Consider the following 12,685-nt stretch of genomic DNA (forward strand, 5'->3'; position numbering starts at 1 on the left):
TGTTTTAGGGGAGCTATCTCATCAATGACCTGCTCAACTTTTTCATCCCATTCCGACAAGAAGTTTTCTGCGCCTGTAGTAGGGATCCATTGCTTGATGCATGTGATGGACCAAAACTCGTCTGCGTTGATCTTACCTCGTGATTCAAGTGGTCTTCGTTTAATTGTATTCTGGGGCCTGTTTTCTCTCCATCTTGGTGTCATGCGCAGTTTATAGTGGTATGATGAGAGTCTGTACGCCACCAGGTATACGGCATGCCCTTTTGTGTATGTTGCAATGGGTCATGGTCTCTGGAAGTCCCATATCTGCAGGAATTCCTCGCATTCCTTGGTGTTTTCTGTTTCTAGGTCCTCAAGGTGAAGATTAATGTCTCCTATCAGCAGTACATTCGATTGAGCTGCGCAGTTATCAGAGACAAAATCCATGAAGGTTGTGAGGGCCAATTTCCAATTTCCTGGAGGTCTGTAAAAGAGAATGCAGCGCAATTGATTCCGGAGGGAGCTGTCTTGGATCTTAATAGATGCTATTTCCAGTTGTGGAGTTATGGAGTCTGCTATGCCTCCTCCTCCTCTTTTATGGTCTTATAGCCTGGGGGACATACTTCGTTAATGACTGGGTCCCACTGTTATGGATCCAAGTTTCACTGATAAACTACAGACAGGTCTTCATCAATTATCTAGTCCTTTATGGTTTCTGTTTTGTTGATTACAGATCTTACATTGATGTATCCCAAGGGAATCGGTACATGGGTGTCTTCTGTTGGTGTGGGTATGGTGACTTCAATGACCTGGCATTTGATGTGGTTCTTTGATTTGCTGTGTCCTTTCTGAGGAGCCTCTCCCTACTAGGAACCTCCAACCCTTCAGGGTGGCATGCCTGTGGGATTGACCTTGATTGGGTTAGTATGGGTATCACATTTCTGTCTCTATTTGTCAGTGCTGTGGCACTAGTGGCGGTAAGTAACAGAACCGTTTTTACCCCAATTGTTAGTTTTTTTGCATACATTATCTCTCAGATTGTAAACTAATAAGGAAGAGAAATGTATGCTAGATTAGTTCTTTCGCTTCAGCTTTTTTCTGCTTTTATTCTGTGTTTCTTTGTCGCTTCTGACAAAAATAGAAAATTTGTGTTGCACTTAGTCCGAAGCTCATGAAACCACCATGGTGGTGACCCATTGCTCCCCCTTATCCTGTGCCCAATCTGATGCCATTTTTTGCATTGATTCTGAGGTCTGTCGTGGCTCCATGGCAGGAGCTTGTATCCTCTCCTGTTTTCTGCCTGATTGAATACCTCGCGTCCAGGCAGTCCACTTCTGCATGCTCCTCTTCGGCTAAAACCTGCCAGTTCCCTAGGGTAGGGCAGGTCTCCCAGTTCAGCAAGGTCTGTCCCGGTTTCCTCACATGTGGTTGCATTCACCCCTCAGCTAGGGGCTCGCTATACCTCTGATCCCACCACTAGCAGTGAGCAAATTTCCGATGCGGGGCTGGAAACAGTCACCCAGAGTTCCCGCAAAACAGCTTCAGCGCTTAGACGCTCCCCTGCTTGCCTCCCTGTTGGGTTGAGCCACAAAACAAAGAAAGAGTGGAATCCACAAATATATATCAGAACCAAAGGACTTTTTATTGCCAGCATCCAGTTAAGACCCGACAAAACTGTGTTTCGGCATAAGGGATATGCCTGTGTCAGGGGTCACAAGATGAACCCGAGAAATGTCCTCCTCTCAGAATTTCTGTGTTCTTTAATTTTATTCTTTATAGTCGTTTCCACTATTTTCCCCAGCACTGAAGTCAGGCTTACCAGTTTGTCATTTCCTGGATCACTCTTGGAACCCTTTTTAAAAATTGGAGTTACATTGGCCATCTCTATCACATCTCCTCTTAGCTATCTCTTCTCCAAGTTGAAGAGCCCTAACCTGTTTAACACTTCTTCATAGGGAAGCTGTTTCATCCCCTTTATCATTTTGGTTGCTCTTTTCTGTACGTTTTCTAGTTTGATGTATTTTTTTTTGGGGGGGGGGGGGATGGTGAGACCACAACTGCTCTTAGGACTCAATGTGCAGTCACACTATAAATTGATACAGAGGCATTATAATAATCTCCGTTTTATTCTCCATTCCTTTCTCAATAATTTCTAACATTCTATTTGTGTGTGCGATGGCCGGCTCACACTGAGCAGAGAATTTCCTGGGTGGCTTATAGCCTCATACTTGTCCAAGTTAAGCTTAAGCCTGGAGAAATTCAAAGGAAGCAAACATGTCCAAGAGTTATGGCAAAGATACCCTAGGATTGATCAAATGTACTAGAATGCCATCTACAAAGGTCTCCAGCTTAAATTCTCATCCTTCTACTAGACTGCCCTTAATGTGCCCATCTTTTGCTTTTAATGTATTTATGGTGGTGTGTATTTCTTTTGATGTTGGATTGGAGGAGTAGCCTAGTGAACTGAGATCCTGGGGAACTGGGTTTGATTCACACTGCAGCTCTTTGTGACCATGGGCAAGTCGCTTAACACTCCATTGCCCAAATAACAACTTAGATTATGAGCCTACTAGGGACGGAAAAAAAAAGTACTTGCATAAAATGTATACAACACTGTGTTTGTCTAGTCTGCTATAGAAATAATTAGTGGAAGTAGTTTAATTCTTTTTTGTGAAATGTATCATTTGTTTTTATTTGGGTTTATTTTTTAATGCGATATGTATATGATTATATAAGTGCTGTTGAAACTGCATAGAATCACAGAAAGATTGTGGGTTATAAATTTTTAAAATAAATAAATATGCAGCCCAGCACTGTAGGGTTATCCCTACTACTACTACTTCTAGTAACATAGTAACATAGTAGATGACGGCAGAGAAAGACCTGCACGGTCCATCCAGTCTGCCCAATAAGATAAACTCATATGTGCTACTTTATATGTACTTGTGCTACTTATTTCTGTAGCGCTATTAGACGTACGCAGCACTGTACCCTTGAACATGAAGAGACAGTCTCTGCTCGACAGAGCTTACAATCTAATTAGGACAGACAAACAGGACAAACAAGAGATAAGGGAATATTAAAGTGAGGATGATAAAATAAGGGTTCTGAACAAGTGAATAAGGGTTAGGAGTTAAAAGCAGCATCAAAAAGGTGGGCTTTTAGCTTAGATTTGAAGACGGCCAGAGATGGAGCTTGACGTATCGGCTCAGGAAGTCTATTCCAGGCATATGGTGCAGCAAGATAAAAGGAACTGAGTCTGGAGTTAGCGGTGGAGGGAGGAGGGTGCAGATAAGAGAGATTTACCCAGTGAACGGAGTTCCCGGGGAGGAGTGTAGGAAGAGATGAGAGTGGAGAGGTACTGAGGAGCTGCAGAGTGAATGCACTTATAGGTCAATAAGAGGAGTTTGAACTGTATGCAGAAACGGATAGGGAGCCAGTGAAGTGACATGAGGAGAGGGCTAATATGAGCATAACAACACTGGCAGAATATTAGTGGTGCAGCACAATTTTGAACAGGTTGAAGAGGAGAGCGTAGGCAGTCGGTGGCCCAACTGTTTGGGGAGGCTAAAAGGGCGGGGTTAGGGGTGGGGCCAGGGGTGGAGCTTAAATCCATAATTGTCTGATAACACACAGAAAAAATAAATAAAAATAAAAGTCACAATTAATTCCTTTTATTAAATTTAGATATTAGATATGTATCATATGTCAAAGAATAAAGTGGTTGCTCAAAGCATATACTAACCACAATCGCTCAATTACAAAACACTATGCACAACTTTGTGCAAAAACACACTCAGAACCTTACTGTACCATAAATATTACACTGGGCAAAACCTAATACACCAATATACCACCCATACGGAAAATGCAGACCGTCAACAATATGAAACAAAGATCATAATATCACAATTCTCATGTAGAGCCACAAAACATCCTAATTCATGTTTAATGTGGGATAAAATGCCATACATAAGTAAATAACTATAAACATTTAATGTTGAGCACCTGATTCTCAAAGTGGACATATTCCAAACACTATAATGAAAATAAGTACATAAGTACATAAGTAGTGCCATACTGGGAAAGACCAAAGGTCCATCTAGCCCAGCATCCTGTCACCGACAGTGGCCAATCCAGGTCAAGGGCACCTGGCACGCTCCCCAAATGTAAAAACATTCCAGACAAGTTATACCTAAAAATGCGGAATTTTTCCAAGTCCATTTAATAGCGGTCTATGGACTTGTCCTTTAGGAATCTATCTAACCCCTTTTCTACCTTTGTTGTCTGGTGACTTTGTTTTTCTGATCATGCTGGCTCAGTATCCGATTCTGCTGCTACCTACTACTACTACTACTACTATTTATCATTTCTATAGCGCTACAAGGCATACACAGCGCTGTACACCATACACAAAAAAGACAGTCCCTGCTCAAAGAGCTTACAATCTAGATAAGACAGGTAAACAGACAGAACAATTAAGGCTAAGGGAATAAAGAGGTGAGGATAAAAGGACAGGGCAAGTGAGTAGTTGTTAGGAGTCAAAAGCAGTGGTAAAGAGGTGGGCTTTAAGTTTGGACTTGAAAACGGCCAAAGACGGGGCTAGACGCACAGGCTCGGGAAGTCTACCTGTCCTCTTAACTCCATTTCCAGGGCTTCCTTTCCATTTATTTCTTTACTTTCTGCCTTTCTTCTTCATTTCTTGTCCTCGCTCCCCTGCCCTCCTCCAGCCATCCATACCCACCCATTGATTCTCTCCTCTCCTGTCTGTTCCCGGGCAGATTTTCTAACAGGAGCTGCTCATCCAATCAGAGAGCTCTATTTGAATGCAGATTAACATACAGACACTCTAATGGGAATTTTTAGTCAAAAACACTAGCTAAACTCTTCGTTTTTGGATCAAAGTTCACATTTTTGATTAGAGCCATGCCCTAACATTAAGGCTGTAAACATTTCCAACCATTTTTACCCATAAATATGCAACTGAGAACCTCCCAAAAACGGACTAATTTGCATATGGCTTGAGCAAATTTGAGTACATAGCATACCAATCCCACTTCCTAGCACCTAAATTCTGCAATTAGATTTAATGCAAATACTTTTAAAACTTATTTTTAGCACTTTTAAAATTTCAGGGATCAGTGCAAGTCTCTTTGGTGTGAACTGCTCATGTGCAGGAATTCATGATCCTAGTTAAATATCTCCCTGGCAACCCAGGACACCTCTAGCCAACCCCCCTCCTCTGCTCTCCCAGCAGTAAGATAATCAAATTACAACTGGTTATATACAAGGCTAGAGACGGCTTTCACTGCTGCTATTTAACCCCCCCCCCCCCCCCCCCCCCCCCCAGAGCAGCAGGACTCGCAGGAGAACTACTACTAATACTATTTAGCATTTCTATAGAAACAGCTGATCCATCCTGCTGTGGCTGGGGAGGCATAGCCTCCCCAAGCCTCTTATACCGGGTGCCTATGGAGGAGAGAGATGGCTAAGTGGGAGACCTATGAGAAGCAAGTTGCAATAGTCTAAGCGAGAGGTGATAAGAGTGTGGATGAGGGTTCTGGTAGTGTGCTCAGAAAGGAAAGGGCGAATTTTGCTGATATTATAGAGAAAGAAATGACAGGTTTTAGCAGTCTGCTGAATATGTGCAGAGAAGGAGAGGGAGGAGTTGAAGATGACCCCATGGTTACGAGCTGATGAGACAGGAAGGATGAGAGTGTTATCCACAGAAATTGAGAATGGGGGAAGAGGAGAGGTTGGTTTAGGTGGAAAGATAAGAAGCTCAGTCTTGGTCATGTTTAGTTTCAGATGGTGGTGAGACATCCAGGCAGCAATGTCAGACAGGCAGGCTGATACTTTGGCCTGGATTCCTGCTGATATTTCTGGTGTGGAGAGGTAGATCTGGTAGTCGTCAGCATAAAGATGATACTGAAAACCATGGGATGAGATCAGAGTACCAAGGGAAGAAGTATAGATGGAGAAAAGAAGAGGTCCCAGGACAGATCCCTGAGGTACACCACCTGACAGTGGGATAGAAGTAGAGGAGGATCCACTAGAGTATACACTAAAGGTACACTGGGAGAGATAAGAAGAAAACCAGGAAAGAACAGAGCCCTGAAGTGAGGACAGCGTATCAAGGAGTAGGCTGTGATCAACAGTGTCAAAAGCAGCAGATAGATCGAGAAGGTTGAGGATAGAATAGAGCCCTTTGGATCTGGCCAGGAACAGGTCATTGGAGACTTTAGCAAGCGCTGTTTCGGTTGAATGAAGGGGGCGAAAGCCAGATTGAAGTGGATCAAGAATAGCTTGAGATGAAAGAAAGTCAAGGCAATGTCGGTGAACAGCATGTATTTATTTATTTATTTTATTTTTGTTACATTTGTATCCCACACTTTCCCACTCATGGCAGGCTCAATGCGGCTTACATGGGGCAATGGAGGGTTAAGTGACTTGCCCAGAGTCACAAGGAGCTGCCTGTGCCTGAAGTGGGAATCGAACTCAGTTCCTGAGTTCCCCAGGACCAAAGTCCACCACCCTAACCACTAGGCCACTCCTCCACTCAGTGGTTAGAGCACCAGTCTTGCAGTCCAGAGGTGGCCGGTTCAAATCCCACTGCTGCGCCTTGTGATCTTGGGTAAGTCACTTAACCCTCCATTGCTTCGGGTTCAAACTTAGATTGTGAGCCCTCCTGGGACAGAGAAATATCCAGAGTACCTGAATGTAACTCACCTTGAGCTACTACTGAAAAAGGTGTGAGCAAAATCTAAATAAATAAATGTTCAAGTATCTTGGATAGGAAAGTGAGGAGGGAGATGGGGCGATAGTTGGAAGGACAGGTAGGGTCCAATGAAGGTTTTTTTTAAAGAGTGGTGTGACTACGGCATGTTTGAAGGCATCAGGAACAGTCGCAGTGGAAAGTGAAAGATTGAGGATATGACAGATAATAGGGATGATAATAGGAGAGATAGTGTTAAGTAGATGGGTGGGAATAGGATCAGAGGAACAGGTAGTTAGTTTCGTGGAGGAAAGAAGATGTGTAGTTTCCTGTTCAGTGATTTCAGAAAAGGAAGAAAAGGATGCAGGGGTTGGAGGGTTGAGAGAATGGACTAAGGAAAGGAGAGGTGGGAGGTGACCTGGTTGAGAATTCAAGTTTAATCTTGTGAACCTTATCATGAAAGTACTCAGCCAGAGTCTGGGGAGAAAGTGAAGGGGGGGTTGGAGGTGAAGGCACTTTGAGGAGAGAGTTCAGTGTGGCAAAGAGACGTCGAGGGTTTGAGCAAAGAGAATTTGTCAACTGGATGTAATAGTCCTGTTTGGCAAGTAAAAGAGCAGACTGGAAGGAGGTCAGCAAGAATTTGAAATCCCCCCCCCCCCCCCTTTGTTTTCTTGCTCTAACATAAATGTGCCTTGTGGTGGTTACATGAGCTACCATTATGCTGAGTGAATATAGAGGGTCCCTAAGTTCTTGCAACATGTTTTCTGTTTTACTGGTGTCTTCTCTTCATTCTGAACATTTTTGTCCATTATACTGCTCTCGTATACTTTGTGCGATATCCATCTTATATGTAAACAGTGAAAACAAAACATGACGAAACTGTATAACATAAACATTCCAAACACTAAATATTTATAATAAACTCTTTGGGCATCAAAAAATCATGTATTCTAAAATATGACCAGCAGTTATTCATTTTTAATCAATTCTAATCTGATTTCTGGCCTTTCCACTGAGATAGCTCTTGACAAAGTTTCTGTTATATCTGTGTTCTGATCTTTTCTTTCACACATTTAGTTTATATTCCTTCACTGTTATCCCTTTATTAGTAGGTGCCCCTTGAGACTCGCTCCTCTTCTGTCTACATCCAAAAACTTGGGGCTAGATTTACTGAAGTGCACTGCCACTGTTAGTAAAAAGGTCCCATTGCATTAAAAAAAAAAAAACTAGCTATGGTGTGGTAGTGCCTTTTAGTAAATTTATCATCTTGTTCTTTTTCAAAAAATACTGTTTCAAACAAGGTTTTGTGCTTTGGACATTTTTGTTTTTTTTATCACTTGGAGAGGCATTTTCGATATGACGTCTAAGTTTTCCGTGGAGGGGGATGCCAATGTTCCTGCCTGCCTAGATTTGCTGGAGGAGGTTTCAGTTGCCCTTCTCTGGATGCACTTGCACAGGTGCTCCCATGCCTGCATGGATCGAGCTTGGCTCGACTCACGGTTCCAAGGGGCAGGAGTGGTTCTGCAGGTCTGGGCAGGTCCCACCATGAAGTCACCAGCCAGGCCCCCTCCCTGAGCTGGGAGAAAGCAGCAGGGGGCAGCACAGCAGATCGAGCCGGGACTAGACGTAGAAGGTGAAGGTTGGGGGTATCACCTCCAGTGAAATAAAAACAGTGCATGCTCTGATGGTCCCCTCCAGCTGTGAAGGCGAGTTCTGTTTTCCGGAGAGGTGGTTATGATCTACACGCGGCTTTTATACACACACATAACTTGTTGCATGTATGAAAGCCATGTGTAGTGAAACTGTGCTGGGCATGCACATAGCAGCCATGCTTACCAGTTGACTGCTATGCATGTCTGGTGCTTTCCCTACCGAATTGCATGGTAAAAGTCCATGCAGTTAATTTGCATGCGATTTTGTTTTGAGAATTGCTTGCTATTTCCACCACTGTAATTTTTATCGTGGTGGAAATAGCGAATGTTTTTTTCCGGGGACTTTAGTACATCGGGCCCTCAGTTGTGTACAGAGTGAGGGGGCAGCAGGGGGCTCGGCAGCATGTGATAAGGGGTATCAATTGCATACAGAATGAGGGGACGGCAAGGGTATCAGCTGTGTACAAAGTGAGGGGGTAGCATGTGACTGGATATCAACTGTGAACAGAGGGAGGAGGGGAGGAGGCATCGATTTGGGAAGCTGCGGAGCCATTTTGATTTTTATGATGCCGTTGAAGCAAACAATTTGAGCTATTTTGAATGAACCATTGGTTTGTCAGTGAATGCACATGAATGTTAGTTGTCATAAATCTGTCCCCTGCGGAAGCTTAAGTGCGAAATGGCACGCCACCGTAGGGACATGAGGATACAATATATGATATCTCGAGACAACCAAGGACAAGATAAGTGTTTCCTTGATTTAGCCAATATGGCGTTAGAGTTCAATTTTAATTGCAATTATGAAAAAGTTACAAAATAGTGGAGGTTTTTTTGACCTGGGGATGATAAAGGAGTCGTTATTGAGCCACCATATAATTGGCTAAGATTTGTAGTCTAAGATGGCGGGCCTATGATTGCTGAGGCCTTTTCCTCCAGTTTAAGTGCAAAGATTGTTTTGACTCACTCATTTTTTCAAACCATATTGTGTGATGTGCTTGAGCAGTTTTTTGGTTTGAAATATATTTATTCTCATTTGATGGATTTTTAGCCTGCTGGAAGGTCAGTACTAAGATATTTCACAGAAATTCACTTAACTTTTTTAGACTCCCCTTGTATTCAGTCCCAGTTGGGTTGAAGCTCAAGCAGCCATCTAAGTCTACTGATCCATGCAGCTCATCAGCATCTTCTTTCTCTTGTTTCTCCAGAAATAAGAATGTCTAAACAGCTAGAGCTGGAGAAACCCCGTACGGACTCGCAGCTGGAGCACACAGGTAGGAGACACAAATGCAGACAAATTGCCTTTCTTAATCTCTGAGACAGAACTTACACTATTGCAGGCGGAGGGCGTCCCACTCCCCTGAGTGGACCACGCAGGCGGAGGGCATCCCACTCCCCTGAGTGGACCGCGCAGGCGGAGGGCGTCCCTCTCTCTGGGTGGACTGCGCAGGCGGAGGACGTCCCTCTTTCTGGGTGGACCGCGCAGGCAGAGAGCGTCCCTCTCCCTGGGTGGATCATGCAGGCGTCCTGCATCCCGCTGCCCCAGGTGGACTACGCAGGCGGAGGGTGTCCTGCGTCCCGCTACCCGGGTGGGACCGTGCAGGCGGAGGGCGTCCCGCTCCCCCGGGTGGGACCGCGCAGGCAGAGGGCGTCCCGCTCCCCCGGGTGGGACCGGGCAGGCGGAGGGCGTCCCGCTCCCCCGGGTGGGACCGCGCAGGCAGAGGGCGTCCCACTCCCCTGAGTGGACCGCGCAGGCGGAGGGCGTCCCTCTCTCTGGGTGGACTGCGCAGGCGGAGGACGTCCCTCTTTCTGGGTGGACCGCGCAGGCGGAGGGCGTCCCTCTCCCTGGGTGGATCGTGCAGGCGTCCTGCATCCCCCTGCCCCAGGTGGACTACGCAAGCGGAGGGCGTCCTGCGTCCCGCTACCTGGGTGGGACCGCGCAGGCAGTGGGCATCCCGCTTCCCCGGGTGGGACCGTGCAGGCGGAGGGCGTCCCGCTCCCCCGGGTGGGACCGTGCAGGCGGAGGGCGTCCCGCTCCCCCGGGTGGGACCGTGCAGGCGGAGGGCGTCCCGCTCCCCCGGGTGGGCTGCATAGGCAGAGGGCGCTCTGCTCCCTGGCACTAATATATAATGCTCTTTTTGCAGATGGTGAGAGGAATGGGCCTGAGACTAATCATCAGGTGAGCCATATTCAGACATTGCTGTGTTAGTGCTGGGTAAGGGTTGGGGATTCAGGACCTCTTACCTTTTCATTCTTTATCCTCTGCAGAAGCAACAGAATAAAGGAGCTCACTTTCCATCCCCGTCTCCCACTGGTCCCAGTCCCAAGGTAAAAGTCCTGGCATCTGTTTTTAGAGGGCAATGTTTATCATGGCACTGTTCAGTGTTTTTCCTGTGCTGTCTGTGCTTTCAAACAGAAGAGTGGATTACTGTGTTATAATATGAATACAGATGCTTACACTTTCCCAGGATGGCTGCACTGTAGAATAGAACTGTGCATTTTTCTTCCTTCTTACCCACTTCCTCCCTTTGGGCTTCCAGCTCAGTTAGAACCAGGGCTGAGGGCTGATGCCATGAGCAGGCCTTGGCTAATTTTCTTTGGATATATGAATCAAAAAAACCTCCTAAGAAATTTTTATTTTGCACAACAATTTTTGTAATTTTTGTTTTTAACTTTGCTCAGTAATCAAAATCTTATCCGTCCCAAAACCATATACTAAGGAAAGTAAAGGACTTTTATGAAAATAATGAGGCGTTCGCGTGAATTTAGGCTGGAAAACGGTTGCTCCCCTGCAAGGTGTTTTCTCCTGACTTGCAGGGGAGCATCCATTTTCCAGCAGCATTATAGCCACCACCAATGGGTTTCCTGATGAAGCCTATTGCGAAACGGGTCCGTCGGGACCACACTGATTTGAGCTTTAAAGCTGGGGTTGAGCCTAAAATCACACGAATGACTCATTATTCAGATAAGTCCTTTGTTTTCCTTAGTATATGGTTTTGGGACAGTGTTTGATAAGATTTTGATCACTGAGCAAAGATAAAAACAAAAAAAGCAAAAATTGTGCAAAATAAAAACTTTTTAGGTGGTTTTTTTGATCTGTGATTACTTTTTAACTGTGTGCTGTAAAGAAACCGGGAAAAGCACGGTGTGTTTTCATTGCTACAGTATGATGTGGTCTTTTTCCTCCGTCAACTAAGAGTGTGTTGCATTTTCTTCACTTTTTGTTTATTGTGTTGTCTTGTATCACCAGTGAAGCAGATCTTAGTGAGTTTTTACTTTGGATATATGAGCCAGCACAAAAACTTTGGAGCCAGCAGCTGAGACTTTTCCAAACCCAGAGGAGTGGGAATCTCTTCCAAGTTTTATTATAGCTCCTTTAGAGCTTCACTTACTGTTTTTCCATTCTGTATCCAAGGAAAAAGAGAGCTTAGTAAAACACATATAATGCACTTATGCAGGCCACTGGCAGAAATATACTGCTAGTCTCTTCCACCAACCCTGTCATCACCCTGTCTTTCTCCCTCCTCCCCCCAACCCGGTTCATCACTCTTTTATTTTCTCTTTCTCTCTCCCTACCCCAGATTTGTTACCCAGTCTCTCTCTCTCTCTCCCCCCCCCCCCCCAGCCCTGTCATTTTTTTTTGTTACATTTGTACCCTGCGCTTTCCCACTCATGGTAGGCTCAATGCGGCTTACATGGGGCAATGGAGGGTTAAGTGACTTGCCCAGAGTCACAAGGAGCTGCCTGTGCCTGAAGTGGGAATCAAACTCAGTTCCTCAGTTCCCCAGGACCAAAGTCCACCAGGCCACTCCTCTTTCACTCTTTCTCTCTTCCTCCCATCACCCAAGTTTCTCGTTTAGTCCATCTTTTTCCACTATCCCACCATTTCTCTCCTCCCTTTAAATCAACCCCACACTAGCTAGCCGACCCCCACCCTGCAAGCCAGTCAGCCATCTCCACCAGGCCCTATCCCTAGTCCAGCAAAGCAGTCAGTCCTTCCCCTCCCCTGGTAGCCCTCCCGTACCCTGCTGTGGCTGCCCCTGGGAGGAGGAGCTACTTGGTCCATGCACCCTGCAGCTCTGTGTGAATCTGAGCCACATGGTGCAGGAAGTCTTGCGAGACTTGAGACCAGCGAAAGAGTTCCTGCACCACACAGCTTAGTCTTGTACAGAGCTGTGCAGTCCACAGAGAAGGAAGTTCCTGCTCCGGTGGCAGTTGCAACAGAGGCCGCACACAAAGAAAAAGAAGAAAGCTTTAAAAAAAATGGACATCAGAGATAAATTTCTAGTTGCCATGATGACCTGGTACCTAGGAGCTGTTAAGCCGTAGCTTTGAGTCTTCTT

General features: G+C 45.4%; 1 protein-coding gene across 2 annotated transcripts in view; it reads left to right on the forward strand.

The window, feature by feature from the left end:
- POU2F2 (POU class 2 homeobox 2) overlaps positions 1-12,685 on the forward strand; it is a 276,734-nt gene that overhangs the window by 193,349 nt on the left and 70,700 nt on the right. For both annotated transcript variants that reach the window (XM_030211699.1, XM_030211698.1), the window contains exons 3-5: positions 9,551-9,616; positions 10,487-10,521; positions 10,611-10,670. In XM_030211699.1, coding sequence (XP_030067559.1) covers positions 9,559-9,616; positions 10,487-10,521; positions 10,611-10,670 — 153 coding nt within the window. In that variant the 5' untranslated portion in view covers positions 9,551-9,558. The remainder of the gene's footprint in view (positions 1-9,550; positions 9,617-10,486; positions 10,522-10,610; positions 10,671-12,685) is intronic.

The sequence above is a fragment of the Microcaecilia unicolor genome, chromosome 8 (assembly GCF_901765095.1).
Source record: "Microcaecilia unicolor chromosome 8, aMicUni1.1, whole genome shotgun sequence".
In the NCBI taxonomy this organism is placed as follows: domain Eukaryota; kingdom Metazoa; phylum Chordata; class Amphibia; order Gymnophiona; family Siphonopidae; genus Microcaecilia; species Microcaecilia unicolor.